A 25,163-nucleotide genomic window follows, 5' to 3' on the forward strand; every position below is an offset into this window, starting at 1 on the left:
CTTGTTCCACCACTGTAGCTGAGTTTGTTCTATAACAACATATTCACTGAGTTACACAGTGGCTGGATTTCTGTGTCAACCTCTGTCCATCATTGGCATGTACTGATATCATCATATGCTTACACATTATTTAGAAGTCTCTTTGCTTCTCACATGAATGTTGCATAAGTACACTGTTTTCCTCGGAGGGCTTGGTCCTTTGAACATTGTGACTGCTAAACTAAAAATTAGAGATGCTGCCTTTTAGTCCAAGACTCTACCACTAGATGGCTTCATGATATCTAGCTGAAATATCTCAACAGATAGACATAGGGATTCTGTTCTTCTCAGGAAAAAATGAAAGGAAGAGTAACAGGTAGCCATGCAGTGTAGATCCCCACAGCCTGCTAAATCTTTCTTAGCCTTGATGGTGGGAAAACAAGTAAGTCAAACTGTGGAACACCTAAGGATCTGAATGCTTATCTTTCCTCTGTGCTCTCAAGAAACTCACAAATGGCAGGTAGTTGTTTAGGTTTTTCCTCAAGAAGTTTCTTGAGGAAGCAGCCAAATGCAGGGTCTTCTGTGTTAGTTGCCCTCGAGAAGCTGCTAGGGAAGTAGTGATAGAACATGTGGATGTGGCCCTCTTAAGTCGGTTCCATCTAGCTTGGGGACAGACAAGGGAGGAGGTGAAGCACAGGTAGACAGGTAAGTTAGTGAAGAGAGACTATGAACTAGAAGACGTCAGTGTGCTATTTAAGTTGAGAAACACCCAAAGAAAAAGCTGTCCGGTTTTAATTGTAAGGATTTAATTTAATTGCAATTGTATTTGTTACAATGTTCTTTTCTGTATGTGTTCAAAATAAGGGTAGGGATTTTCTCTAAGATGATAGATTGCCTAACAAACAAGAAGGAAGCGAGCTTAAGGAAAATTGCCTTTGTGTTGTGCAATCCGGGATGCCCCATGGCCTCAGTTCCCTTCCTGGCTTAAGATAAGCTGGATAACAGAGTTGGGCTCTGAGCTCCAAGACACTTTGTAGAAAACTTTCATCTCTAGAAAGAGGCCTCTGAAGCAGATATAAAAATCTCCTGAGTTGCATCTTGAGTGTGGATGTCTTCAAGTTTAATTAGCTGAACTCTGCAAAGTGCTTTGAGGGCAGAAAGTGCTAAGTGGCAAAAGAAATGCAGCCTGCATCTTGTGTCCAGAACGCCACTTGCCAATTATGTCACAACAGTCCCTAATCGGTCCACTTAAAGGTGCTTTATCTCCTTTCCTCAGGGGTTTATGCCACCTCCTACTAACATAGACAAATCTTTACACCCCAGATCTAGTTATTAACAGTAGCCAGTAATTTTCAAAGAAGATGGTGCTGACTTTGAAGCCTGGAATGCTGAAGTCACTAACAATCTTATCTCCCTGTCATTAAGTGGCCCTTACATTATACGTGTGAGTCACCACTACCACCCCCATCAGCTGATTATGGTGAACTTTAGTGAAGGAATTAGGATCAGAGGGCTCCAGTTATAGTAAGTCATTCGGTTCACTTTCCCTGTAAGCACTAGGCTTCAAAACCCCATGAGAACAGGAAAAAAAAAAATTCCATGACTACAACTGTAGACATAGATCAGGTACAAAGGGGTCATAAATATGATGTTGTAAGGTGACCTCCTCAGAGTCTCACCGCAACGTGTATGGTAGACCGCTACCTGTGAGCATGGAACTCTCTCAAGCTACTGGACATTGTTTCTTAGAAATGTTTTCCTTTGCTTGCTCATCTAGATGGGCTATGCCTGGGTCCCATGAGGTTATACAGGCTGGTAAGAGTATTCCTGGGTTGGTTCCCATTTCTGTACCCCATTCAAAGCTCTGTAGTAATGGGCAGACAGGCAGTGGTGGAGAATCCCAAGCTGCTAAGGGAGATGGTACAGTTTGGTTAGTGTGAATGCTGGGGTGTGTAATCTGGTCCACAGAGGTAAAGCTACCCATGTCTCGAGCATGCTGGCCTGAGAGATCTTTCTCAAGACTCATTAAAACTCTAAAGGAAAATTAATAATCTGAGCGCCCATACTTTCCCCCAATGCAGTCATCCCTCAGAATCCTCAGAGAATTGGTTCCAGGATCCCCCTCTGACAAAATACTCAGATAACTTACAACCCTGTATAAGATGATTTGCAAACCTCTGCATGTCCTCCTGCACTCAGTGAATCATCCTAGGAAAGTTAGTGTCTAACACAGTGCAGATGCTGTCAGCAGGTGTTATGATCACAAGGCAACAATGACAAACATGGCATCTGCACATCTTCAGTACAGGTGTCTATTTTTCTGTTGTTTTTGACCAATGGCTACTTGATTCTATGTATGCAAAATCCCCAGGTTTGGAGGATAAATATGTTTTCTGTGTAACTTGTAGAACTTTTTTTTGCCTAACTTTTTTTTCTCTCATGCTAAATATATATATTGGTTTTTTTTGAGAAAGGGTTTCTCTGTTGTAGGCCTGGCTGCTCTGGAACTAGCTATGTAGAGCAGGCTGGCCTTGAACTCAGAGATCCACCTACCTTTGTCTCCCAAGTGCTGGGATTTAAGGCGTGCACCACCACTGCCTGGCACTAACTATATTTTTTAAAATATAATGGAAAAGATGTGTGTATGTCATGGTATATTGATGGATAGATACATTGAAAAGAAGACACATCCTCATTCACTTCTCAGAAAGATCTAAACAGTGGTAGACTCTTTTATAAGTGTGTGAGGCCCACATATAAGTAGATGTTTCTTTTCCTTTGTTTAGTACCTTTTGGTAGCTGTTGAATAGTCTCTCACAGAAAAATGGGATCAGTGAAGGAACCACAGGATCTTAAAGATCTTGTAAGAGGAGGTACCATCCAGAAGAACAGGCAACATGACTAACAGGTTCTTGAGTGGGCCCACCAGGAGAGTGCACAGTGTTGAGTCTTGAGCTCTAAGCAGTGGTTCTTTTAGTCTAAGGCCATGTGGGACTGCCCATAGCCAATAGGCCTGGAGTGTCCTTTGTGCAGAGACTAGGAACAGCTTTTGCGGGCCTGCTGCTCTTCTCCATGTCCCATGCTGTGCTATACTCTGGAATGGCGCTTAGTGAAGCTGTATCAGTTTAGCTCTGGGGCACTCTGTCAGCCCTGCTGGATGGACAGTCCCCCAGCCCACTTCCTGAACAGACGAGACAACCTGCTGTTTTCTCCTTGTCTCTTATCGCCCCTTGTCATTAAAGGAGAGGCCTGGTGTTGACTTCAATCTTTGCTATTCTAAAGTAGTCCAGAGGAGGAGAGGGAAATGCCCAACCACCTCCTCCTTGTACTGCTCTGAGGTTAGCTCTCTCCTTGGGTAGGATTAAGCCAGGAGTAAATTCCTGCATATGAGAGCTAAAACTACACAGGTCGTCAGAGAGCACTGCAGGCTGGAGGGGAGGTGGGGGCATTTGGGGGACTCCTCAGGCTACTCTCTCCCTTTTCCTCCATATGCCCCTCCCTGCATGTCTAGAATCTTGGTTGGGATGTGCAGTGCAACTTCAAAGGCTTCCCTCAAGTTGTGTTGTTTTGTTTTGTTCTTAGCAGTTCTGTGTTTCCCAGGAGAAGCTTTACCCTGAGAGGGAAGCTTGCCTCCTCACTCCATTAGCATAAAGTCAGATCAAGGACTTCACTCATTGGCATTCTTCTATTCCCTTGGAGCCTAAGCTAGTCTTCAATTTCGCTTTTCTTAGAAAAGCAGGAGGGGAAAGTGAGTATTTTTGTGCCACTCACAGCTCCATGTCTTAAATTTCTGAAGATGTTTAGCCAGGGTTTCCATCGGGCTAGGTTTTCCTTGGTCATATCCCTGTCTATGCACCTTCTTGTCTATGGCACTCAAAAATCAATTTCTTTCAATATGTACATAGAAATTTAACAATATCCTGCCAAGAACTCTTATGTTCTTAAAGTCTCTCTGCCCAACCAGATGTTCCTACAAACCTTACCACAAACCTGCCAAGGAAACCCAATCCAACTTGTAATTCAATCTAAATGTTATAATTTCCCTGAATCAAACTTAGAGAAAGGGGAGAAAAAGAAATGAGGGTGTGAGCTTGGAGTTATCCTGCATGATCCAGTTTAGTGTACTGACGGGATTTAATTTGTGTAAGAACAATCAAAATCACATCAGGGGAGAAAAGGAACCTGTGTGGCGGAAAGGTGTCTTGTTATCTTGACAGCAGTGCACAGGGAGCCCAGAGATCTCACAAAAGTGGCCTCTAATTAGAGGAGACAATAATGGCAGGGTGAGCCCTCCTTTTCTGGATTGCGTTAACTGCTGTGGGCTCAGGAACTGGCCTAATGACTTCCCCGGGACTTGGTCTGGCGCTTTATCTATCCACTATAACAAGACCAATGGCCAGGAAAGCCCGAGATTTAGTTGCAACAAAACATGCTCTCTTCTCAGCCTACGCTTGCATCTCCATTGCCGTAAAAGCCACCATGTCTGGGTGCTCCCGCTGCAGGACAGCTCGTAGGGGCAAAGGAGCTGGGGTCTGTGGAGAGAGCTTGTCTGCAGCCCTTCTCTGTTCCTTGTGCTATTTAGCTGCTGTAAAATGCTTAGTTAAGCCTAATTGAATTTGACAATAATAAATTACATATTGAAACTGAATAGTTCACCTAAGGAATAGCAGTGAAAATGGCAAGACACCAGAAGCCAGATTTAGGAAATACCATATTTACATTAAAATGCTTTAAATTTTCTTAGAGCTTTGTTGCCTGTTTTTTTTTTTTCCAGAAAAACTCCAGACCACCCATTTCATGAAGTTCTTTGTAGAAATTCTGTAGAAACTCTACATAAAATCATCACTTAATTCCAGGTTTGCCTGTGTTGTCATATGGTAGTGTATGCTCTGTGGAGAACCAAATAATTCAAAGTGGAGAGCAGTAAACATCAACTCATTCTTTTCATCTGTTGTTAGGGACTGCTTGGCCCTATTGGAGGATTTCGTGGAAGTTCAAATGTCTTAAAAGACTCAAGTATAAAAGGAGTTCAGATCATGGCATTTCTTTCTCCCACATCCGTGTGTGAGCACAGCAGCTCTGGGCTTCCCTGCAGGAGTCCACCTCCCAACCCCGACTTCTCTGCGGGTCAGAGGAAATGATGTTTAAAGGAGCATTTCCTGTCTGCCCTCCTGTCCAGCACCGTGTGCCTTCACACGCCTGCCACCCCTGAAGTGCGCCTGAGCCAGGGAGCTTGTAAATGGAACAAACCATTGGCCAGATCCCATGGTAGAAATAATTTTTTTTTTTGACACAGGGTTTCTCTGTGTAGATCTGGCTGGCCTGGAACTGTAGATCAGAGATCCGCCTGCCTCTGCGTGCTGGGATGAAGGGCACACACCACCACCCTCAGTTTAGTAACCTGTTCCCATTAGGACAGTGAAGTACAGAGCACACCGAGTTGGTGGGGAGGAGAGCCCAGTGGTACAGCACTTGCCTAACGGGAGGAAAAGCTGAAGAGATAGAAACATTTTGACTAGCCCATGTTAGTGGCACCAGGCAAGAAGAGCCACTGTTTTGTTCTGGTAGGACCGCGTGCTCTCCCTTCCCAGGGCCTCTTGATCTAATTGGCTTTCAGGGAGACAGTGTTGACAGAAGGCTAAGGAAGCTGCTAGGCTGCAGTCTAAGAGAGGGCTGCAAACTAGATTGGGAAGTTTAGCTGGGTCTGTCTCTGGTTTCAATGAAATACTTTTACAGTGTAGTTAGTAGTGTCTGTTGCTAAGTTTTTGAAAACCATTTTTCTTTTTTCTTAATTGTAGTTGCCTGGTTGTTTTTATATTATGAGCTACTTATAGAAAAATACAGGAAACATAATTACAATACAAAGCTCCCTTTCCCAAGCCTACTGAGATCATTTGAAACCAAACTGAGTTTTAGGGCTTTTTTTAACTGTATGTTCATAGCCATGAATTGCATCCATGCTGTGCTGGTTGATTTACTGCCGGCGGTATGTGAGTCAACAGTAACCAGTTCTCCTGAAGCTGAGGACTGAGAGGGGCGGGTGGACATTGCTTCATGACTCCAAACTGCACAGCTTCCTCTGGGGAAAAAGAAGGACTATCCTTGTGTGGCTTTTACACTAAAAGAGAAGCATTGTAAAAAGTATATACAAGTTTATTTAGGGAGAGTAAAGAGAAATAAATTACTTGGTTTGTTTTTCCACTTTCACTGGCAGCTCCAGGTAGCACTGTGCTAAAAATGCTAATTACTAATTCTTGTGTCCTACCTTTCCTGGGGAGTCTGGAAATGGGCTTTTAGGCCAGCAGAAATGACTTGCTTCACTCTGGTTAACACTCTGGGGAGGAAGTGGGTACTTCAGCATATTGTGACATGCAAAGCCTTTGGGAATTTGATTTATTCAAGCCTAAAAAGCAATGATGGATGATTGAGAACAAGAGTCCCTGAATGTCCTCTGCTAGAGTAAAGACTCAGGCAGGGAAATGGGAACCCGAATCCAGACCACCTTGCTGGGAATGCCCAGGTGAGCACCCCGTGGGACGCACAAATACTGTACCTAACACTCTGGCCTACCCATCTGAAATCCTGAACAAAGTGCCCTTGGCTGCCAAGTGCAGGAGAGGCCTTTTATTGCAACTTAGTTATCTGTGGTTGTCACTCAGAGCAGCTGGTCCACTTGTCTAAGAGTGCACAGCTAAAGTACAGTATCCTAATAACGTATCCATTATAAAGATCCCCCTTTTCCCTCCTGCCTTCCCAGTCCCTGGTTATTTTGTATCTCCGCATATGCAGCAGTAGATGCACTCATATGAATATACCTAACTGGCTTTTCCTGGTTTTTCCCTTTCCTCCCTCCTTTCCTTCCTTTCTTCCCTTTAAACCCATCTTGAAATGCCCATTAGTCTCGAGACCTACAATAAAGAACTGTATGAGGGTGAAGACACAGGATTTTCATCTTTACCGTTTCCTGTTAGTTGCCAGTCTTCCTTCCAAAAGAGTATCTTAAATGAACGAAAGTGAACTGCTCTTGCTAGATATCCAGGAAGCTCCTCATAAAGTCAGAACTGAGCAAGCAGACCAGGAGGCTTGACCTCAGCAGTATATGTTGGTAAGGTCCAGTCCTGGGCTGAGACAGTGTTCAGCAGTCTCCTCTAAAAGCAGCCTTGAAGGGGCATCTGGAGGTGAGAGGAGCTAGAGAAAGAGCCTGGGCTGACCAGAGGTCTCAGATGCACAGGGTCTGAAACTGAGGTTTCCGTGTTTGTCCCATTAGTCAAGAAAGAAAATCCCTATTTTCTAAGGAAGAAAGAGATTATAACAGACCCTCTGCAGTAGCCGGAAAATGAAAGTTTCGGTTTTGGAGTTTGTGGGTGCGCTGCTGGCTGGCAGAGAACTGTCTTCACCTTAGCAAAGCCAGAGCTGAGCAGAGGCTACTCCAAGCTTGTGCTGCCTAGCCTGCCTGCCTGCCTGCCTGCCTGCCCGCCTAGGCTGTCCCAAAAGCCAGAGACCAGAAGCGGGGTTTCCCCTGACTCCAAATCCAGGACAAGATGCAGGAGGCAGGAGCAGGACAAAGGCAGTAGACCTAAGACCGGACCTGGAGAAGTGTGGATTCTAGCGACCAGACACAGCAGATGGGTCGGAGTCCTCCAGGTCGTGGACCTGGAACGGCCATTGTGCAGCGAGCTTCGTGTCTTGGAAATTCAGACTTGATTTACCCCTGACTTTTGCCGAGAAGAGCAGTATTTCCAAACAGTTTTCCCAGTCGCCCTCCTGACAACTTAAATCGGATCGTATCTTACCTGATGGGACAGATTGGGAAAGGGGTACTCCACAAGCACACCTCATCTGCCCTCTCTCCGCAGGACTTTCTGCAGGGAGACTGCTCCAAGGCGCAGCAGAAACTGAACTGGAAGCCCCGCGTTGCCTTTGACGTAAGTTGTGTCTCCAATGGAAGTTCTCACAGCTGTTAGCTGTGAACCCTTGCTGGTGGACTGCAGTCAGGCAGGAGACCTTTCAGAGCCCTGGGAGGAGGTATTGCAGAAGAGGGTGGCAGAAACCCCGCCCTCATCACCCACCCTGGATTTCGGTTGCAGGAGCTGGTGAGGGAGATGGTGCAGGCCGATGTGGAGCTCATGCGGACCAACCCCAACGCCTGAGCGCATCTGCAAAGATTCCGAGGCATGGCCTATCATGCAGAGCCAGCGAATCAGAGTCCAGCCACTCCTGTGACCATCGACCCTTGACCTCCTGTGTTGTCCCCACAGCTAAAAGCTGGGTTATAAATTTGTAGGCACCAGGAGGGGACACTCCAGAGCTAAGGCCACTTTGCTTTTGTCGAAGGCCCTTCTGAATGGTTTTGGGAAATCAAGAAGTGTTAATCACATATTCATTTTACTTGAAATTATGTCACTAGACAACTTAAATTTTGGAGCTTTGAGATTGTTTCTCTCTTTTCTTATTAAATGATCTTTCTATGAACCAGCACTAACAGAGTTGCTTTGTGTGTGTTTTTTCCAGGTTATAATGTAGGCAGGTTATGGCCCCAAACAATAACAAAATCTACGGGTAGGGATGAAATATTACTTGGTTCCTTTGGAAAAGCTCCTGTTGGGAAGACCCCTAGCCTGAGCTGCCCTCAGCAGAGGCCTCGCTAGCTGTCTGCCTTGGACATACCTATCCCCTGCTGAATTGAAGCATTCATACCCCTTCTGATCTCTGCTGATTTTAATTAGAACCACTGAGCTCTCACCCTCTCAAAAAAAAAAAAAAAAGGCTCATGAAATGGGGTTGCTAAAAGAAGAAACTTGATGATAAGTAAATATTGTTGGAACATTACATGTGAAAGTCCCTGGGCTACCCAGAAGCCCCCTAACCTATGCCTCTTCTATGGCCTTTTGTACAGTATTTATTTCCAACCTCTTCTCATTGGTACTAGGTCACTTTTTAAACTGAATTTTGACTCATTAATTCAATCCAGTGCCTGATATATATCAGACATTATGCTGATGCTTCAACCCCATCAACATGAGCTAGAAGTTCTGATAAAGAGACTTAGAACCCAGGATCCAGCTTCACTGAGTTTATTATTTAGAATTCTGACTACAGGCCTGCATCTCTGAGCTGTGCACTGCACAGCTACAGGTGACACATAAGTGCACAGAACACCCCCAGAAGGCAAGCAAGGATCTGCTTGCAGGTATACACTCTTACATGAAATAGTATTTTGGCCTAGAACAAATTAGGTCAGGACTCTTCTCCCCCTCACTCCCCTTCCAAGCAAAATAAAATAAAACTTGAGCGAATGGCATTCCAATCTTTGCACATGCATGAGACTGAGGGTGAACTATTTCCGAATGTCTTCACAGGCAGGTTTATGATCTGGGGGAGGACCAGGGCTCCAGGGCTGGTGCAGAGAGGGCTCCTTGTGGAGCTCTCTATGCTGGGAGAGCATGCTGACTGGGGCAGCTTCAGCCCCCATGAAGCAGAACTAGGGCAGCCAGGCTGGCCCACCCGGTTCTCAGAAGCCACCCCAAGAAGAGCCTGCTGTTTCTATCCCCAAATGGGATGCTGGTAATTGGAAGCAGATGGTCTCTGGGAGGTGGAGCTTGTAGGACTGGGAAGGCTGGGGGGCATACACCCATGCATTGTCATACATGAACATGCATCGTCATCCACAACCTAAAACATACATCCGCTCAAATATACAGATTCACTCACAAACATGCCATCTCACACACTGTCGCGCACAAATCTTGCAAACATACCCAGAAGTCTACTGTCCCATACACACTCTCAAGTCTCACAACTAATGCTCCTTAGCCTTGACCTTCATGCATAAGCCTCCTCTGACCACCTAAGTCCCTCATTGAGCACCCACGAAAAGCCATTCCAAAGGCCTGCAGGCCTGCAGTGTCTAATTCAGTGTTTTGTGGCTCTCTATCCCACAGCCATAATGAACTCCTTAGGGCAGACCAGGAGAAATCCTGGGCAGGAGTTCCGTGTGTCTCCAGTGAAGCTAAATGGACATGGGCATGGGTTTCTGACCGAAGACATCTTTTTAATGGCAACCTTGTCACTATTCATGCCTCTCCATCACTGTTGGGGGCTCCTTTGGACTCTTGATTGTGTGTGTTTACAGGGAGAAAAACAGCAGTTGCTGTGTAAATCCAGAATTTAAATTTATGTGTTGAATTTTATGTAGTCATCTTCAAGACTTAAAGTATTTCTTCCATCTCATCTTGATTTCAGTCATTTTTGTGTGTCCCTCACACTTCTCCTCCCACCCCACTCTGTAAGCATTGGATTTTTATGTATTATAACACCTCTACACCTTGACACTATAGTAAAAACTAGCAGAGTTATTAGTACTCTCAGTTATGCCAGAGGCAAGTCCACATTTGTTCTTCAGAGAGAGGTCAAGCGCTTGGGTACCTGGGCACCACTGGTTTAGTGCCCTTCAGACTGTGTGACATCTGCTGCTCTTTGCCTTTAGTGAGCTAGGCCTGTCAGCTTCTGCAACTGTATATGGAGCAGGCAGAGTTGGGGCTGCCAATCTGAAGGGAAGGTTGGCAAGCAGTGTTTCTGTGGAAGAAGGAAACCTAAACTAAGGGAAGGAGTGTGCGGCGAGGGGGCACATTCCAGCAGAACTGCTTTGGGCTTTTCATTGCCGTTAATCACCTTCTCCAGAGCCAGTCTTAGAGCCCCACAGAAGCCTGTCAGGGGACAGGCTACACAGGAATGCCATCTTCCCTAGAAGCAGTACTGTCAACTTTCATTTTAAAATAATTCCCTGGGTACTAGGGGTGTATCTCAGTGTGGAAAACTTGTCTAGCGGGTAGGCTGTCAATTTATACATATAACACCACTAAATAAAGAAAAGACCTTACCGATATCATTTTAAAAACAACTTTTCAGTCCCATCACAAAAGGGGAGAAAAGCATTCAGGCACTGTCTTCATATTTGGGGATTAAAAACGGGCAGTCTATTTAGTTGTATCCAAATTTACTTCTTTCATGTCTTCCAGATTCTTCGTTGCAGTCTTAACTACTCAGCAGGCACCATGGGTGGGGAGAACTTCCACCCAAGTTTTACACAAAGATTGTATGTTCCTGTGCGTTTGTCTTACAAGAGATCAACATGTCCCATTATGACATCCGTACCTCTCCAAACATTGGAGTTTTTCCTCACAGAGAGAACTGAAAACTTTCACAAGTAACAATATCATCTGAGACACACTGCAGTTCTGGGCACTAGGCCACCCCCAATCGCCCTGCCTTCCCACAGTCCAGTGTCTGCTGGGAGCCCTGGAGACTAAGCCTTGAGGTCCCATGCTTCCCTAGACCTCCCATACACTCATCTGGACTGCATGCAGCAAGCATTCAGAAGATGTGCCTGACTGTAGCCACTGGAGCTGAGCCTTTGGCTGCCCTTACAGGGTGATGCTATGCCCTTCCCTCCCCACCCCATCTGACAGGTTCCTCCCTCCAAATGTATTCAGAGTGGACTCTCTCCCAGGAACTTTCCAAGGCCCCACTCCACCCACCTTCTATCACGACCTTTCCTCTTCTCCACCAAATGATCGTCTCTGAGCAGACCACCTGATCTTTCTGGCTGACCCCTTGCCCTGTGGCCTAATCCCCTAATGTCCATTTTCCAGGGCCAAGGGGTTTTATGCTGCCAGTCAGTGCACAGTGCCAGCTGCCCCTCTGGCCTCTGAATTCCTGGGCCAAGGTGCCTGCTCGGCTTGTGTGCACCCATCTGTTTGCTGTTGAAGAACAGCAACCTGCGGCCGTCCTCTGCTGATCACCTCAGATCACGGAGGTTCTGAGTCTCTTGGTTTCCTAGCTGTGACCTTGAAGAGGGAGTGGGATGCAGCACTGGGCCGGTACAACCAAAGGTTCCTGGGGATGCACCTGTCCAACCTCACCCCTCGAACTCGAACTCGACAGTCCTAAACCCGAAGAGGAGAGGCAGTGAGGAAGCGCTGTCCTTCAAAAGAAAACAGCCCTGACTGCTAAAATATGCCCTGTCCTAGACACCAGAGAGAACCACAGCCTCCCAGTCAGAGGCAAAAAGCTGGGAGGTTTGGGAAGTCAAATGAAAACTAAGACTCCACCAGCCAGACTACTCCAAGGGAGGCACTGGGCCCAGGCTGACCAGAGAGGAAGCAGCGCAGCCCGAAGTCGGACTGCAGTGGCGGGCCATGGGCGAGGGAATGTATATTTGGAAGGGGTCAGGACCTCGACTGGAGTCTGGCTTTTTATGGCGAGGAAGCTGACTGGGAAGGGCCTTCTGGCTTTCCTGTTGTGCCACTTTATCCCCCGCCCCCGTCCCTCCTGGCAGTGCTGCTTGCTGAGTATGATTGCCTGAGAGACAAGGGTGGAGGTCTTTTCCCTGGCGTCGAAGACCGGGACTAGGGACCGAGGGGTAGTGACCGTGCCTGTTTGGGGCGGGTAGGGCCTACCCTGGAACCAGCGGACAAATACAGGAAATGCCACATTCTCCCACTGTCACCAAATACATTTGCTGTAAATCACTTTCCTGCACCTCCCAGATTGTCTGGATGCTGAGCCTGAGTGGGTCAAGGAGGCCTCATAGAGAGCTCCTTGGGGTCCAGCGGGGGGAGGGTTCAATGTAGCACCTAGTTTTTTCAGAAAATCTAGTACCCATCCTGCACTTCGCAAGACGGCGCGTCTCCCATCTCCCTAAGGCTCTCCGCAGGACACTTAAGAGGAAGCACTGGCTGCCGCGCTCCTCTCTTGCCATCACTAGAGTCCTTCCGAGGTAGTATAATAAACTCATCTTTACAAGGCAGCAAGGACACCTCTGGCTCCTGCACCACTGCTTCTGGGACTCCAGAAAAATCTCCCAGGCCCAGAACACATGCTGCCTGAGAACTTTAGGCGGGCTGAGCCCAACTTTGGGAACTGCTGCTCAAACCGGCCTCCCGGGGCAGGCTTGCCGAGGCTCCTCTCTGCAGCTTGCAGCGCTGATTTTGCCCAACTCAGAGGTCAGTTTTCATCGCTCCTCTACCAGCAAATTTTTTAAAGAATGCGATCGCAGCACTGAAACCTGTATGGTATCCCTGATGGCTTAAGGGCCTGCAGCCATTAGGGACGCCTGCACAGGAGGGGAACAAGAACCCGAGTTTTGTTTTTTTGTTTGTTTGTTTGTTTGTTTTTTGGTGTGGTTTAGGTTTTTGTTTGGTTGGGGATTTTTTTTTGTTTTGGGCTGTTTGTTTTGTTTTTGATAATGATGGAAATTGGGAGGGCTTGAGAGTTACAGTCAGTCGCTAAATGTGCTGTTTTTCCTGCATTTACCCTAGGGTAGAAAATGGAAGGATGTCTCCTCTCCTTTAAATCCTTCCCAAAGCCCTCTGAACACTTCCATTTCCCAAACCGAACCCCCCTACACACACACAACCAAGACCCTTCCTTCCTTCCTTTATGCTTCTTTACACTGAAACGCCAGGCCTCTGCGCCCAACCCTGACCATTCACCCACTGCTGGTCTTATGCTCACAAATTGCTCTTCCATGCCCACTCACATAGGTGAAGCTATGTTCACTTAAGGGCAAAGGACTGACCGGCTTGCCTATAGTCCCTTCTCAGGAGCCCCCTACAGGGGCAGCTGGAAGAAGTTTGAAAGACTACTTCAAATGAGGCAGACCATCTGCAGACATGGAGGGCCTTGGGCAGTGTAGAACAAAAGGATGCTCTTTGGGAGAAGACAGGAAGAGGCTATTCTGAGACCATAGGGCCTGCAGAAAGGTCCCAATGACTTTCTGAGTCACTCTCAAACCCAGGCCCAGAAATGTTGTGCTGGAAACAATGCCAGACCCAATCTCAAGTCATAGCAGCCAGACCTCCCCTCTTAAGAACAGCTCCAACCCTCATGTATGTGGAAGGAAATTCCAGATCCTACTGCATTGCCTATAATACGCTCAATATGCTACAAATTTAAAACCAGTGAAGGAAAAAATCAAGTAAACAACAAAAAACTAATATAAAACAGAGTTTCTTTGGAAGCAAGGTAAGATGGAAAAGGAGGCAATAAAGGTCTGAAGCTGCGCTCTCTGTGCCTTATTTTGGTTTCCAATAAGATGGACATGGTACATTTTGCTCAATTTTCCACCCCTAATCACGTTGAGAACCTTGGATGGGTTTGGGAGCTGGAAGTCATTTAATTGGGTATTGTTCCTTTCTCAACCTGATTTGGATGCAGCACCTGCCCATCCTGTTCTCTGGCCCCGGCTCTGTCCCATACCCAGGCACTATCTAGGGTCATATCCAGCCCACCACCCAGAAGTCTTAGTGGAGGTTGAGCAATGGGCACACCCGAGGCGGTACAGGCTGGGAGTGCAGGTGGCACACTCAAAGACCCTTTGGGGACCCAAAGATTTTCTATGGAGAAAGAGGAAGGATGGGATAAGCTGACAGGGAGACAGGGATAGTGACATAAACACACAGAATCAAATGGTGTATAGAAAAGAAGGTGTTGAAATAAAGGGGTGAGGAATTCGGCCCAGAGAAGTTCCAGCTGTGACTGCAGAGCCTACACAGCATGGAAAACTGTCGGGAGGTGGGGAGGCTTTGAGCCATAGTATCAGTCCGGATAGAAGAATCCAGGGCAGTAGGATTTCTGAAGCTGGCAATTGGTCCCTCTGGCAAATTTCTGTGGGTTTCCATTCCTGTCAAGTGTCCACTATCTGAATATATCAGATTTCACTTGCTGAGGGCCTGGAGCTTCTGGAACCCTCGTCTCTGTGTCTGGTCCTCAAGCAGTGGTCCGAGGCCTCTGGAATGTCCTTGGGTCCCTTCCTCTCCAAGCCCCAATCTCTTTGACTGGTTCCATCATAGTCTGCCCTGCCTGGCCAGCTTTATTACTTAGTCTCATCAATCTTACCCACAACAGGCTATTTGTTTATATACGGGTGGGAAAAGCTAATGGCTTCATGAAGCAGTCATAAGAGGAGTAGACAGTAATCAGAAATGAAGGCCCTATAACACCACTCAATACCCCATGGTCGGGGCTTTAGAGTAGAGACTCAAAGGTTCTTCTCAATAATTCAAGATGAGGGAAAGAAAGAGAGAACCTGTTATTCCAACTATTCTTTCTCGGATGCCACTGACAGCCTCAGAGGACATGGTTTGGGGACTTAAGGCCTGGTAAGTAAGGTTTCCTCTAGGCCTTCCAGGGCTGCCTGACCAGGTGGCCTGAACCAGCAGAGTCTGGGGCCTTGGGGTTTTATACCACTCTGACCAAAACATATGGCCCTCTACCTTAAAGACAGAGAATCCCAGTAACCAGGGTGGGAGGGGGCAAAAAAAAAAAAGTACAGCGTTCTTCGCCTTTCAAAGTTAAGGAAGCCCAAAAGGGCTGTAAGACACTCCAGAGGCAGAAAGCAGCCCAGCGCTCACTCACAGAGGACCAGCACAACCGAGCCTTATTACACCGCAAGCATCTATTATTAATGACAAACTGCGTGGAATGATAAATTGTAAAATGCATGGTTATTTGCATGCAGCCTGTTGAAAAGAGCCTGCTAACTACGCTGTCCTGGAAAACAGCATGTGTTCCTACCACATGTAGGATGCCAAATGCAAGATTTTACATGGCACATACCACGCTGGCATTTGTGTAAGAATCGCTAAGAAAATAAATGTCCTCTGTTTCTCCTTTTGGGACAAAATACTATCCTAATGATTTCTACAGAGACAGCTTACAAAATGAGCGGACTTGTCACCTGGGTACCGCATCCTACCAGAGGACTAACACAGCGTAATTTCCAAGTACGCCGACTATCTGTTAACTAGCAAGCAGTTTTTGACAGTTTTTCTTACTTAACAGAAAAACTGCAAACCAACCTTACAAGCCACTAAGGAATAAGTCATCCCAGCTCAAAAAAGAATGGCAGAAATAGTTTCCTTCTCTTAAATTAGATGTGAAAGCAAGTGTATAGACCATAGAAAATATTACACATGACTATTTTTTTGAAATCACGAGTAGCCCTCTTCCTCAACTAGCACATGATTCAGAACTACTACAGCGGCAACTCTTGCAGTAATAACAATGTGTGTATAATACAAACACCTTGCTAGACATAATATCTTTCATTCTTAATTTTTCAAACCTCCAAACAGAAGAGGAAGCTCTCCTTCAGACACTGGGAAACATCGGAGATGCTGCTGCAGCGAGGGTCTGTCTCGGGAGCCACAAGCTCGCACAAAACCTGCTCCTCCAGCTACCTGACCCAGAAAAGGAAGAGCACGGGGCACCCACAGAACGCCACTCCTAGGAGCCTTACATTTGTTTCCCTCCCTGCACCCTGGTACCACTGCAAGGGCGACAGAGCTCGGGACAGACAGGTTTCCCTTGGTCGCCTGGGCCTGGACCCGGCTAGCTGCGGCCTAGACGACCTCAGAGCCGCCAGGCCTAAGCGGAGGGTCGCAGGCAATTAGACCCGAATGTGCTGAACCCCACGCACCCTCCTCCCGCCTCAGGGGTTTGTGGCTCAAGTAAACCGTGTCCCTGTCACACACCGCCTTAGGGCGCAGGGTGCGGGCAAGGCCGCCTGGGGCAAGTCGGTGCGGCCGGGCCTTGGCTGGTCCATGCGGCAGAGCTCGTGCGCCTGCCGAGGCTGCGGGACCCGCTGTCACCCGTGAGCAATGAAGTGACTGTGACCTTTCCACCCGCTCCGGGCTCCTAAACACACGTGTATCTCCAAAACAAAGGCGGCGAGCGACGAGGAAACAGGAGCGGCGAGGCCGCGCGGGCAGCCAGCTCCAGCCGCGGGGCGAGGAAGGGAGCGAACGCCCCGAGGCCATCGAGGCACAGCTCCCGCCGCCGCGACCCCGGTCCCCGGTGCCCCACGCTCCAGCCCCCGACCTTCCCACGACCACTGGGATAAACTCATCCAACTCACGCTCGAGGGCGGGGGTCTCCTTTGACGCCATTTGCCCCACAGACTACTTATTTCGGGAAGAGGCCGCGGAGACGCGAGCGGGAACCCGAGGGCGGCGGCGGCGGGGCGGGGGCGCGCGGGGGAGGAGGAAGCCGCTGCGAACGCAAACAGAAGCCGGCCGCCGCAGCGGGTAATTACAGCTCATTAGCTCAGGAGCCTTCCGGGCCCCGAGCGGCGTCCCGGAGGCCGGCGTCGGGGCTGGACGCCACTCCGAAATGCGCGGCCGCCCGGAGGGGCCCAGCCGGAAAGCCAGAGGCCGGCCGCGGGTCTCCACTAGCCACCCCTAGTCCAAACAGAAGAAACGGACGTCCCGAGAACCGGTCTGCCTCCTCCGGTCCGGTCTTGGGTCGCTTGACTAAGGGGACAGGGCCACCGGTCACCTGCTCAGGTCTCCCGCAGGCCTAGACAATCCAGCTCAGGCAACCACTCTGGGTGTATAATTCCCAGCTCCACGCAGGACTCCCCAAAGAAGAGTTGGATTCCAACTCCTAGAGATTTGTAAATAGACTCAACCTTCTCCCCTTCCCACCCCATCCTCTGAAAGAGGTAACCTGAGGAGGAGGGGGGCAGCCAAGGCACTCAAAGCTAGGACAACCCAGAAAACACTTCTAGTCGCAGTGAGGCCAGCCCCAGCCGGCCTGCCCCGAGGAGACGCCCTGCCAGCGCCGCAGCGAGCTTCCCTGGCTATTAGGTTACCGCTCTGAGCGGCGGGAACCGAGAGAATCAGAGGCCACGTAAGGCAGTTTTTGACTGAAATTAGAGTGTATTTATTTGCAGCAATCCTTTAACAATGATCAAATTTTGACAACAAGCAACAGCAATTACTGCTTAAGTGTTGCCTCTAGATAGGAGCGGCAGATAGGAACCTGCTTTATCTCGAAAACAAACTGAAGGCCTGAATGTCTGTAATCAAACCGCCATCTCCCCAAGTCTGATTGACAGGGCAGATCACCCTAAGATAATGAATTTATTACATTTCCTGGGTTATTTACAAAAGGGGGGAGGGCCAGTCCGGATTGCCCCCTAGGTTTAACTGTAAATTAACAAGAAAAATTGGTTTGAAAAGAAACCACCCTAGACAAATGTTCTTTCTGCCTTCTTACTCTCCCTTCTGCTTATTGCTGTAAATGTTAAAAAAATAATTGTCCTACAAACATATCTTCTAAAAGTTTCCCCAGGATTAAATATTCATTTCCAACCCACAGTATATTTATATTAAATCCTTCTGTGTGATACATGAGGAATTGAAACTGTGGGCGAGTTATGTACATACATTTTAAAACTAGTTTATTTTCCTCTTACAAAGGAATGAAATTAATAGAAAAAAATCTATTCGGCATCTGGCTCACAGGTATGTATAATACTCACTGCAATCTGTGTGGGACAGGAAAGCCAATACTCATCTGAGTATCTTGAGGCACATCTGTATCTCTGCGCACAGGTACCACTGTGGTAACCCATGCTGCTGATTCATGAACTTAAAATTGCCAAATCATGTTTTGTAGTTACTGAGGAGTATTTGTTCATATGCCAACTCAGATCTGTTTAGGAAATTATCTTTTTAATAGCCACAAAGCAAACTGACTATATAGTATGTTTTGCAAAAAAAAAAAAAGATGCTATAGAAAAAAATCTAAACAAAAAAAATGCTTTTAGCGAAATTTGACATGAACTAGAGGAGGTTTTCTCCACATCTCAGAGATCTGGCAGAGGCTAGCGAACTCTACAACTTCTGCTCTGAAATCTTTTCTTTATATTAAAGCTGTATTAAAGTATCCAGACATATTGGTCTTATTCAAACTGAATGGCAATTTATTTATAAACAAACAATGGATATGATCAACAAAAAGAAAAGGATGATAGAATGAGATTAATACAGTTTCCCTTTTTATAACGAGAGAAAAGGCACATTTTAAAGTTTCAGGCAATTTAACGTTAAAAGCTTTTGGAACACTTTCTTGGTGTTTGGTCCGTAACATCCAACTACAAATTAAAAATAAATTACTATGTTGCAATTTACATTTAAAAACAAGTCCATGAATAAAAAGAAAGCGATTTTCATAAACAGGGACTTCCCCCTTCTTTCGACATATGATAAAATATTATCTTACAGGTGAGAGACAAGGCAGAGGGACAAGACGAAGGAGCAGGAAAGTCTCTGAACGCAAGAGGAAACTTACGTGGCATCTGCAGTAACCTGTCCTTTAATAAACCATGGTTTTGCTGTCTGTACAAAAATAGTTTACCGTTTTGCTTACTTAGATAAGGCATAATGGAGGAGGCTCTGCATTAATCTTTTAGAAAAATAGGTTTTCTTTGAGCTGGTGAGTTGAATTTCAGGAGAGATTCTGTTCGCTGGTGTGAGGAATTTTCTCAAGTTTTAGAATTTGTATGTTTTTAGTTTCGATTTTGCATTGCTGGGATCTTTTACTGTTCCTGCTCTGGGGTTCCATTCCCTTTGGCTCTGAGAGTTCCGGGGATGGGGTCAGAATTTGCTGCAGTCATAGACGAAAGCCCCCGACGTGCGGTACAGAGACTGGCTGGTAGGAAAAGCCATCTGACAGCTACTATTACCATTCACCGGAGAGTTGTTCAGCCCTATCCGCTGTGACTCGAACATCTCCCGCACCGAGTGGAAGTTCTGCTGCTGCCCAGGATAGCCCGCGGCCGCCGCAGCCGCCGCAGCGCTCGCCAGGTGACCCAGGTCTCCACCTGCCTGGTTCAGGTACCACGAGGTGAGCCGGCCTTGGTGGGCAGCTGGATGGTGGCTGGTCTCCTGGCCACCCCCTCCGTGACTCAGGGATGAAGTGCTGCTACTGGTGACTGGGGGCAGCGAGTAGTCAGGCAGGGGGTCGTCTACCGCCGCGCTGCCCGCGCCTCCAGGCGGGGCCTGCAAGTGGCCGCCGCGCTCGCCCGCCGCGTACAAGCTCATGGCCTGAAGATTGCAGTGGTAGGTGCCCGCGCCACCAGTACCCCCGGCACTGCCACCGCCGCCGCCTCCGCTGCCGCCTCCCGAGCTGCCCGCACTGGAGCTCTGGCTGCAGGGGGAGCTGTAGAGGGAGCTCTGGCCAGGGGAGTAGGCGCCCAGTGCCAGCGGGGGCGCGATGCCCGCACGCGAGGACCCGGTCGCCGAGGCCAGGAGGCCTGAGCCGAGCTCCGCAGCCGAGCCCTGGGGCGACCCCCGCAGCGAAGTCATGATGTTGTCCACGCTGAAGCCCTGGCTGTGATGCGGCGGCGGCGCGGGCTGTGGAGGCTGCGCAGGTTCCGCAGTGTCCAGGCTGAGCGGCCGCGCCGACGGCAGGCTGCCCGGGGGGCTGCTCCCGCTCGACAGGCTGCTGCTGCTGCTGTCGGGGCTCTCGATTTTGGGCACCGTAGCGGCGCTGCCGCTGCCTAAGGCGGCAGCCGGGGACAAGGGCTGGGGCGGCGAGGGACACGTACCGTTCTCCGTCTTGATGTCCTGGATGCGCACTGGCGGCGGCTGCGGCCCGGGAGCGGAGCCCTCGGCCTGTTCCGGGGGCGCGGGCGCTGACTGGCGACCGGCCTGCGGCGGCGGCGGTTCCTGGAGGTGCAGGCGGCCCTTCTCCTCCTTGTCCTTCACTGCGTCCTTCTTCTTGAAGCGCCGCCGCCGCCGCAGGAAGCTGCCGTTCTCGAACATGTTGTAGGAGTCCGGGTCTAGCGTCCAGTAGCTGCCCTTGCCCGGCTTCTTGTCGTCGCGGGGCACCTTGACGAAGCACTCGTTGAGCGAGAGGTTGTGTCGGATGCTGTTCTGCCAGCCCTGTTTATTGTCCCGGTAGAAGGGGAAGCGGTCCATGATAAACTGGTAGATGCCATTCAGGGTGATCTTCTTGTCCGGGGCATTCTGGATGGCCATGGTGATAAGAGCGATGTAGCTGTAAGGCGGCTTCACCATGTCCTTGGGCTGCGGCTGCGGCGTGTAAGGCCCGTAGGCGCGCGCCATGCTGCCCGGGTACTGTTCAGCATGCGCGGGGTGCGAGTACACGCTCATAGGGGCCGGCATGGCGGTGTAGCCGCCCCCGGCCGCCGCCGCCGCAGCGCGGTAGTAGCTCTGCTCGCCGCCGAGGTAGGGCACCACTCCCAGGGAGTTGGGGCTGGACACGGAGTAGCGCGCCTGCATGGCCCCGGCTCGCCGCCGCCCGGCGCAGCCCGCTGCCCCCCACCCTCGCTCGGGCCGGGCCGCGCCGCACCGGCCACCGAGTCCGAGTCCGAGTCCGGGCCGCGCCGAGCTGCTGCGGGCCCCGCCGGGCTGTGTCTGTCCGGCCGCGACCGCCTCCTTGCGCCCGGGGCCGTTCGGCCTCTCCCAGCGCTCGTCTGGCGCCTCGCACCCCCCTCAGTTCCCGCGCGGGCAGCTAGGGAGGGTGGCTGCACTGGGAGGGGACCGGACGAGAAGCCTCAAGCCGCCTCGGAGAAACGCGCAGAGCAACTTCCAGGCGAGGTCGGGACAAAAAAAAGAGAGAGAGAGAGAGACAAAAGTTAAAAAAAAAAAATCCAAAAAAACAAGAAGGCGCCCGGCTCGCCACACTGCTTGCGCCTTCCAGGAGACACTGCTCGGGGCTGCTGGCGAAGGCGGCCAAATAACCAGGGGCGGGGGCAGCGCGCCGGCCGCCTTCCCGGGCCCCCGCGTCACCTTTTCTCAGTCTCTTGCGCCGGCCGCTTAAGGAAGCATTGGGAAAACTTCTGAACTTTTGAGCATCCGTCACCCAGGCGAGGACTTTTTTACGCAGTTACATTTTTTTCCGGGCAGCGGAGCCCCGCCCCGCCACGGAGGCGGTAGCCAATGGGAGGCGAGAGCCGCCTCTGAATGAGCCAGAGGCCGAGCCCTGCCGGCCCGCTCCTGGCGGCTGGAGGACCGCGGGGCTGACCACACGCGCGCCGGCTGCCAGTGCCCGGCGCCCGCGCCCCTGCCCGCAGCTCGCGATCGCTTCTCCCATCGCACCCACCCACTCGCTGCCAAACACTGCCCTTCACTCCCTGCCATTCTTGGGGCTCCCATTGTTCCCGCAGACTTTCTGAGTCCTCACCGGCCCCAGGACCCTTCTTGCGTCCACTGTCCCCAGGCCTCCACTGAGCCCTCGATTCTCTCCTGCACAGGATCTGCCTCAATCCTTAGTCTGTCGGGTTTTCTCCATAGCCCGGGTTTCCCGGGCCTTCCCAGGCCTCCGCCTATCCCCTGGACTCTCCATTCTGAACATCCCTCCCCCTGCTATCTTCGGTCACACCGACATCCCACCGGTTCTCCGCCGGCAGGTTCTCTAGTCCCGCTCTAGGTTATGAAGGTTCAGTCACAGCTGCGGGGTTTCCAGTGAGGAAGAAGGCGATATTTCGATGCCTTGCCCCACACCCTAGTCACAGTAAGAGGAGGGGATAAGAAACCTCCTGAAACTTTAGACGTTTGTTAAGCTGATAGATTGTGTAGGCCACATTGAGGAACAAGGGATTCTTGGGCATTCCAGGACTTAAAGGAGCCGGAGAGTTCGGGCTCCGAAGGACTCCAGAAGTTTCCTCGGCAAACCACGCGCTACCCCTCTGTCCTGTCCAGCACAGTTTGGTTGAAAGGGCCAGTTAAGTTCAAAGGACTCGGTGACATTAGTAGGCGTGATGATGAAAAGAGCCAGATAAATGTGTCCAGCAGCTTAAGACTTCTCCAAGCCCCCCTCCATCTCTACCCAACCCGGGGCAGCTGTCGCACAGAGATAGTCCGTGCTAGGAAAAATGTTCAAAATTGCACCTACAAAACGGCTCAAGATTATGAGGAGATAAGCCCTGAATGACCCTTGATATTCGTGAATCTACCTAAGGTCTGCGCCCTCTGGGTGACTGGAACGGGGTGGGGAGGAGATGAGAGGGGAAAATGGAGGATCTGAGAGGACGGGCCTCCCTCTGCCTGCAAAGCGACCCTGCATTTCAGCAACAGTTGCAGAAAAAGAAAAAAAAAACTGGCACTGAGCGGACACCTGGTCCTTTACTAGAAGCAGGGGGATGACGGGTTTGAGAGCGAGTAAAGAAGTGTCTGTGAGCACTTCACACCTCGGGCCCTCTGATTTCTGGTCATCTTTAACTCAAGACTTGTTAGGCGTCCCTTTTGGCTTGCCAGCTTGAATCCTCCTTCCTTCCCTCACTTCTACAAACACACACACACACCACTGTAGCTCCCTTGGTAGATGACAAGTGTGCTCATTTATATAGTAGAAACAGCTCGGTGTTGCTTAAACATATTCATACAAACATGTATGTGCAATATCAAAATGGGCATTTATATCAAGGGAAAAGGAAGACCTGTATTTCTAGAACTCTCTGTCTCCCTGTCTCTGTCTCTGTCTCTCTCTGCTGTCTCTCTCTGTCTCTCTCTCTCTCTCTTACACACACACACACACACACACACACACACACCGGGAGGCAGTTGCATCCTAGCCCCCAGCACATTTGGGCTCACTTGAGACACTGTTTCCAGACGTTTGCAAGACCAAGGCACTGTTGGATGGGGGGGGGGGGGAGTACAAGATTTCTCAGCGGACAATTAGGAATCAGTAGTTGATTCCTAAAGGCACTTGGACCGGGAAAGAGTATGGTGTAAGTCCTGAGTCTTAAAAACTAAATTCGTATCACCGCCGGCCTCACCAGCTGTGGCTTTCAGTTCTGGGTCCGACTGGAGCTGGAGCACAATTAGAAAGTGATCGCCCTCAACACCTTGACATTTGGTTTTTAAGCTGTGTGTGCAGAACCGGCTGTGCGGGGGCCATGAACGCAGCTTTTAGCAACTTGTTTGTTTTCCGTATGTGGGGTTTCCACATTCCAGCGGGCGGGGTTCGGCAATAGACAATGTGCTGGACTACCCTCCTCCCCCCAAGTCCGCGGCTGCTCCCCCATCCCCAGTCCAGAGAAATGTAAACAGTTTGTCCTGTGAACAACAAATCTCGAACAGCAGTGGTGTTCTCTGTTGCCCTGCCGGCTTTGGGTATAAAAATTACCATTGTGAAATTCGTATTTGGCATGCGGGAGGGGGGGGGGTTCGGTTTTACAAAGATCAACTTTCCATGGTTCGGCTCTGGATATTCGCCAGGAAAAGATATTTGCATTTGGTTTTTATATGCTTACTCGGAAGCAAACCTCCAGTGAACGGTTTGATTGTGTTTCAAGCACTCACTATTTTATTATTGTTACTGGCTGTTGTTTGAACGTGAAGATGCTGTCTTGAGGGGTGGGGTTCGAGTTGAAGTTTGAGTACCCCTTTTCTGTTGTTCCACGGGTAATCACTCTACAGCCTCCCCTACAATCCCTGACTTGATTGGAAGAAATACCCCAGAACCCCTTGGGCATCTTTTTTGACACCTTAGGTACGGGCAGCTTGAAAGTCCCCGCAGGCGACAGCGGTAATGAATGTTTGTCGGAATGGTGGCTGGGAGCAGCCGACCCCCATTCCCTCTCTGACCCGCCAGGAGAGGTTACAATTCCCCGGGCCCACCGAAGGGAATCTTAACTTTGGGAAGGGGGCATGACGTCACGGTAATGGTTGAAAAACAAGGCCTCTGTGGACCCCTCCTGCACAAAAACACAGGCAAGCGGATGTGGCGAGAGCTCCTGGAATGCCCAGATTGGGGACGTGGTGACACCACAGGAATGGGGAGTGGGGCCAAGGGCCAGCAACACCAAGGCGGGTCACCAGAACCTGGAAAAGCTATTTTCCGTCTTTTAGTTAAGGGAGTAGGGATTGGACTAGGGGCCGAGTATAGAAACACTTCTACAGGGCGTGAAGCAGATCCACTTGGGTTCTCTGTGCGGAACCCTTCAGGACCCACTCAATCCAGGCCCTCCTATATGATTCCTTCGCCCGTTTTTTTTTTTGGGGGGGGGGTTCGCTCCCTTGGCTGGGAGTTTAACCCTGAAAGCTCATAAGTGGGTTTTGAGGGTCAGGACGCCTGTGTGCTGGTCCCAGTGGCCCTGCCTAGTCGCCGGAGTTGAGAGAAAGGGCAAATCTGCGGGGCTTCCCAGGGGGCTGGGGTCCGTAGAAGCTGCATCCCCGCTGGAAGATGAAATGGACATGGACGATTGTTCCAGAAGTGCATATGGAAAACTTCCCACGAGGCTACCGCTACAGACAAGTAGGGCAAAGTCCGTTTGGAGGTGTCTTTCAGCTATTTAGAGAATTTCCTTAGTTCTCCATTTGGCCCTTTTCTTTACCCAAAGCCCGCAGGAGGGGAGGATGTCCTGG

At 49.7% G+C, this 25,163-nt stretch overlaps 2 protein-coding genes across 2 annotated transcripts in view; one reads left to right on the forward strand and one right to left on the reverse strand.

The window, feature by feature from the left end:
* The window catches only part of Gmds (GDP-mannose 4,6-dehydratase), a 542,397-nt gene extending 533,940 nt beyond the window's left edge, over positions 1–8,457 (forward strand). Inside the window, exons 10-11 of the mRNA XM_041632801.1 lie at positions 7,836–7,904; positions 8,067–8,457. Coding sequence (XP_041488735.1) covers positions 7,836–7,904; positions 8,067–8,129 — 132 coding nt within the window. The 3' untranslated portion in view covers positions 8,130–8,457. The remainder of the gene's footprint in view (positions 1–7,835; positions 7,905–8,066) is intronic.
* Positions 8,458–17,679: 9,222 nt separating this feature from the next.
* Foxc1 (forkhead box C1) lies at positions 17,680–21,623 on the reverse strand. The gene has a single exon (XM_041633027.1). It carries the CDS (start codon positions 21,069–21,071, stop codon positions 19,422–19,424), a length of 1,650 nt encoding a protein of 549 aa, XP_041488961.1. The 5' UTR covers positions 21,072–21,623; the 3' UTR covers positions 17,680–19,421.
* Between the last annotated feature and the right edge of the window lie 3,540 nt (positions 21,624–25,163).

The sequence above is a fragment of the Microtus oregoni genome, unplaced genomic scaffold, assembly GCF_018167655.1.
Source record: "Microtus oregoni isolate MIOR12 unplaced genomic scaffold, Mior012 000042F_ref0000377, whole genome shotgun sequence".
Taxonomy (NCBI): domain Eukaryota; kingdom Metazoa; phylum Chordata; class Mammalia; order Rodentia; family Cricetidae; genus Microtus; species Microtus oregoni.

Coding starts and splice junctions, on each gene's coding strand:
- Foxc1 (XM_041633027.1), bottom strand. CDS start 21,071: ATGCAGGCGCGCTACTCCGTGTCCAGCCCCAACTCCCTGGGAGTGGTG.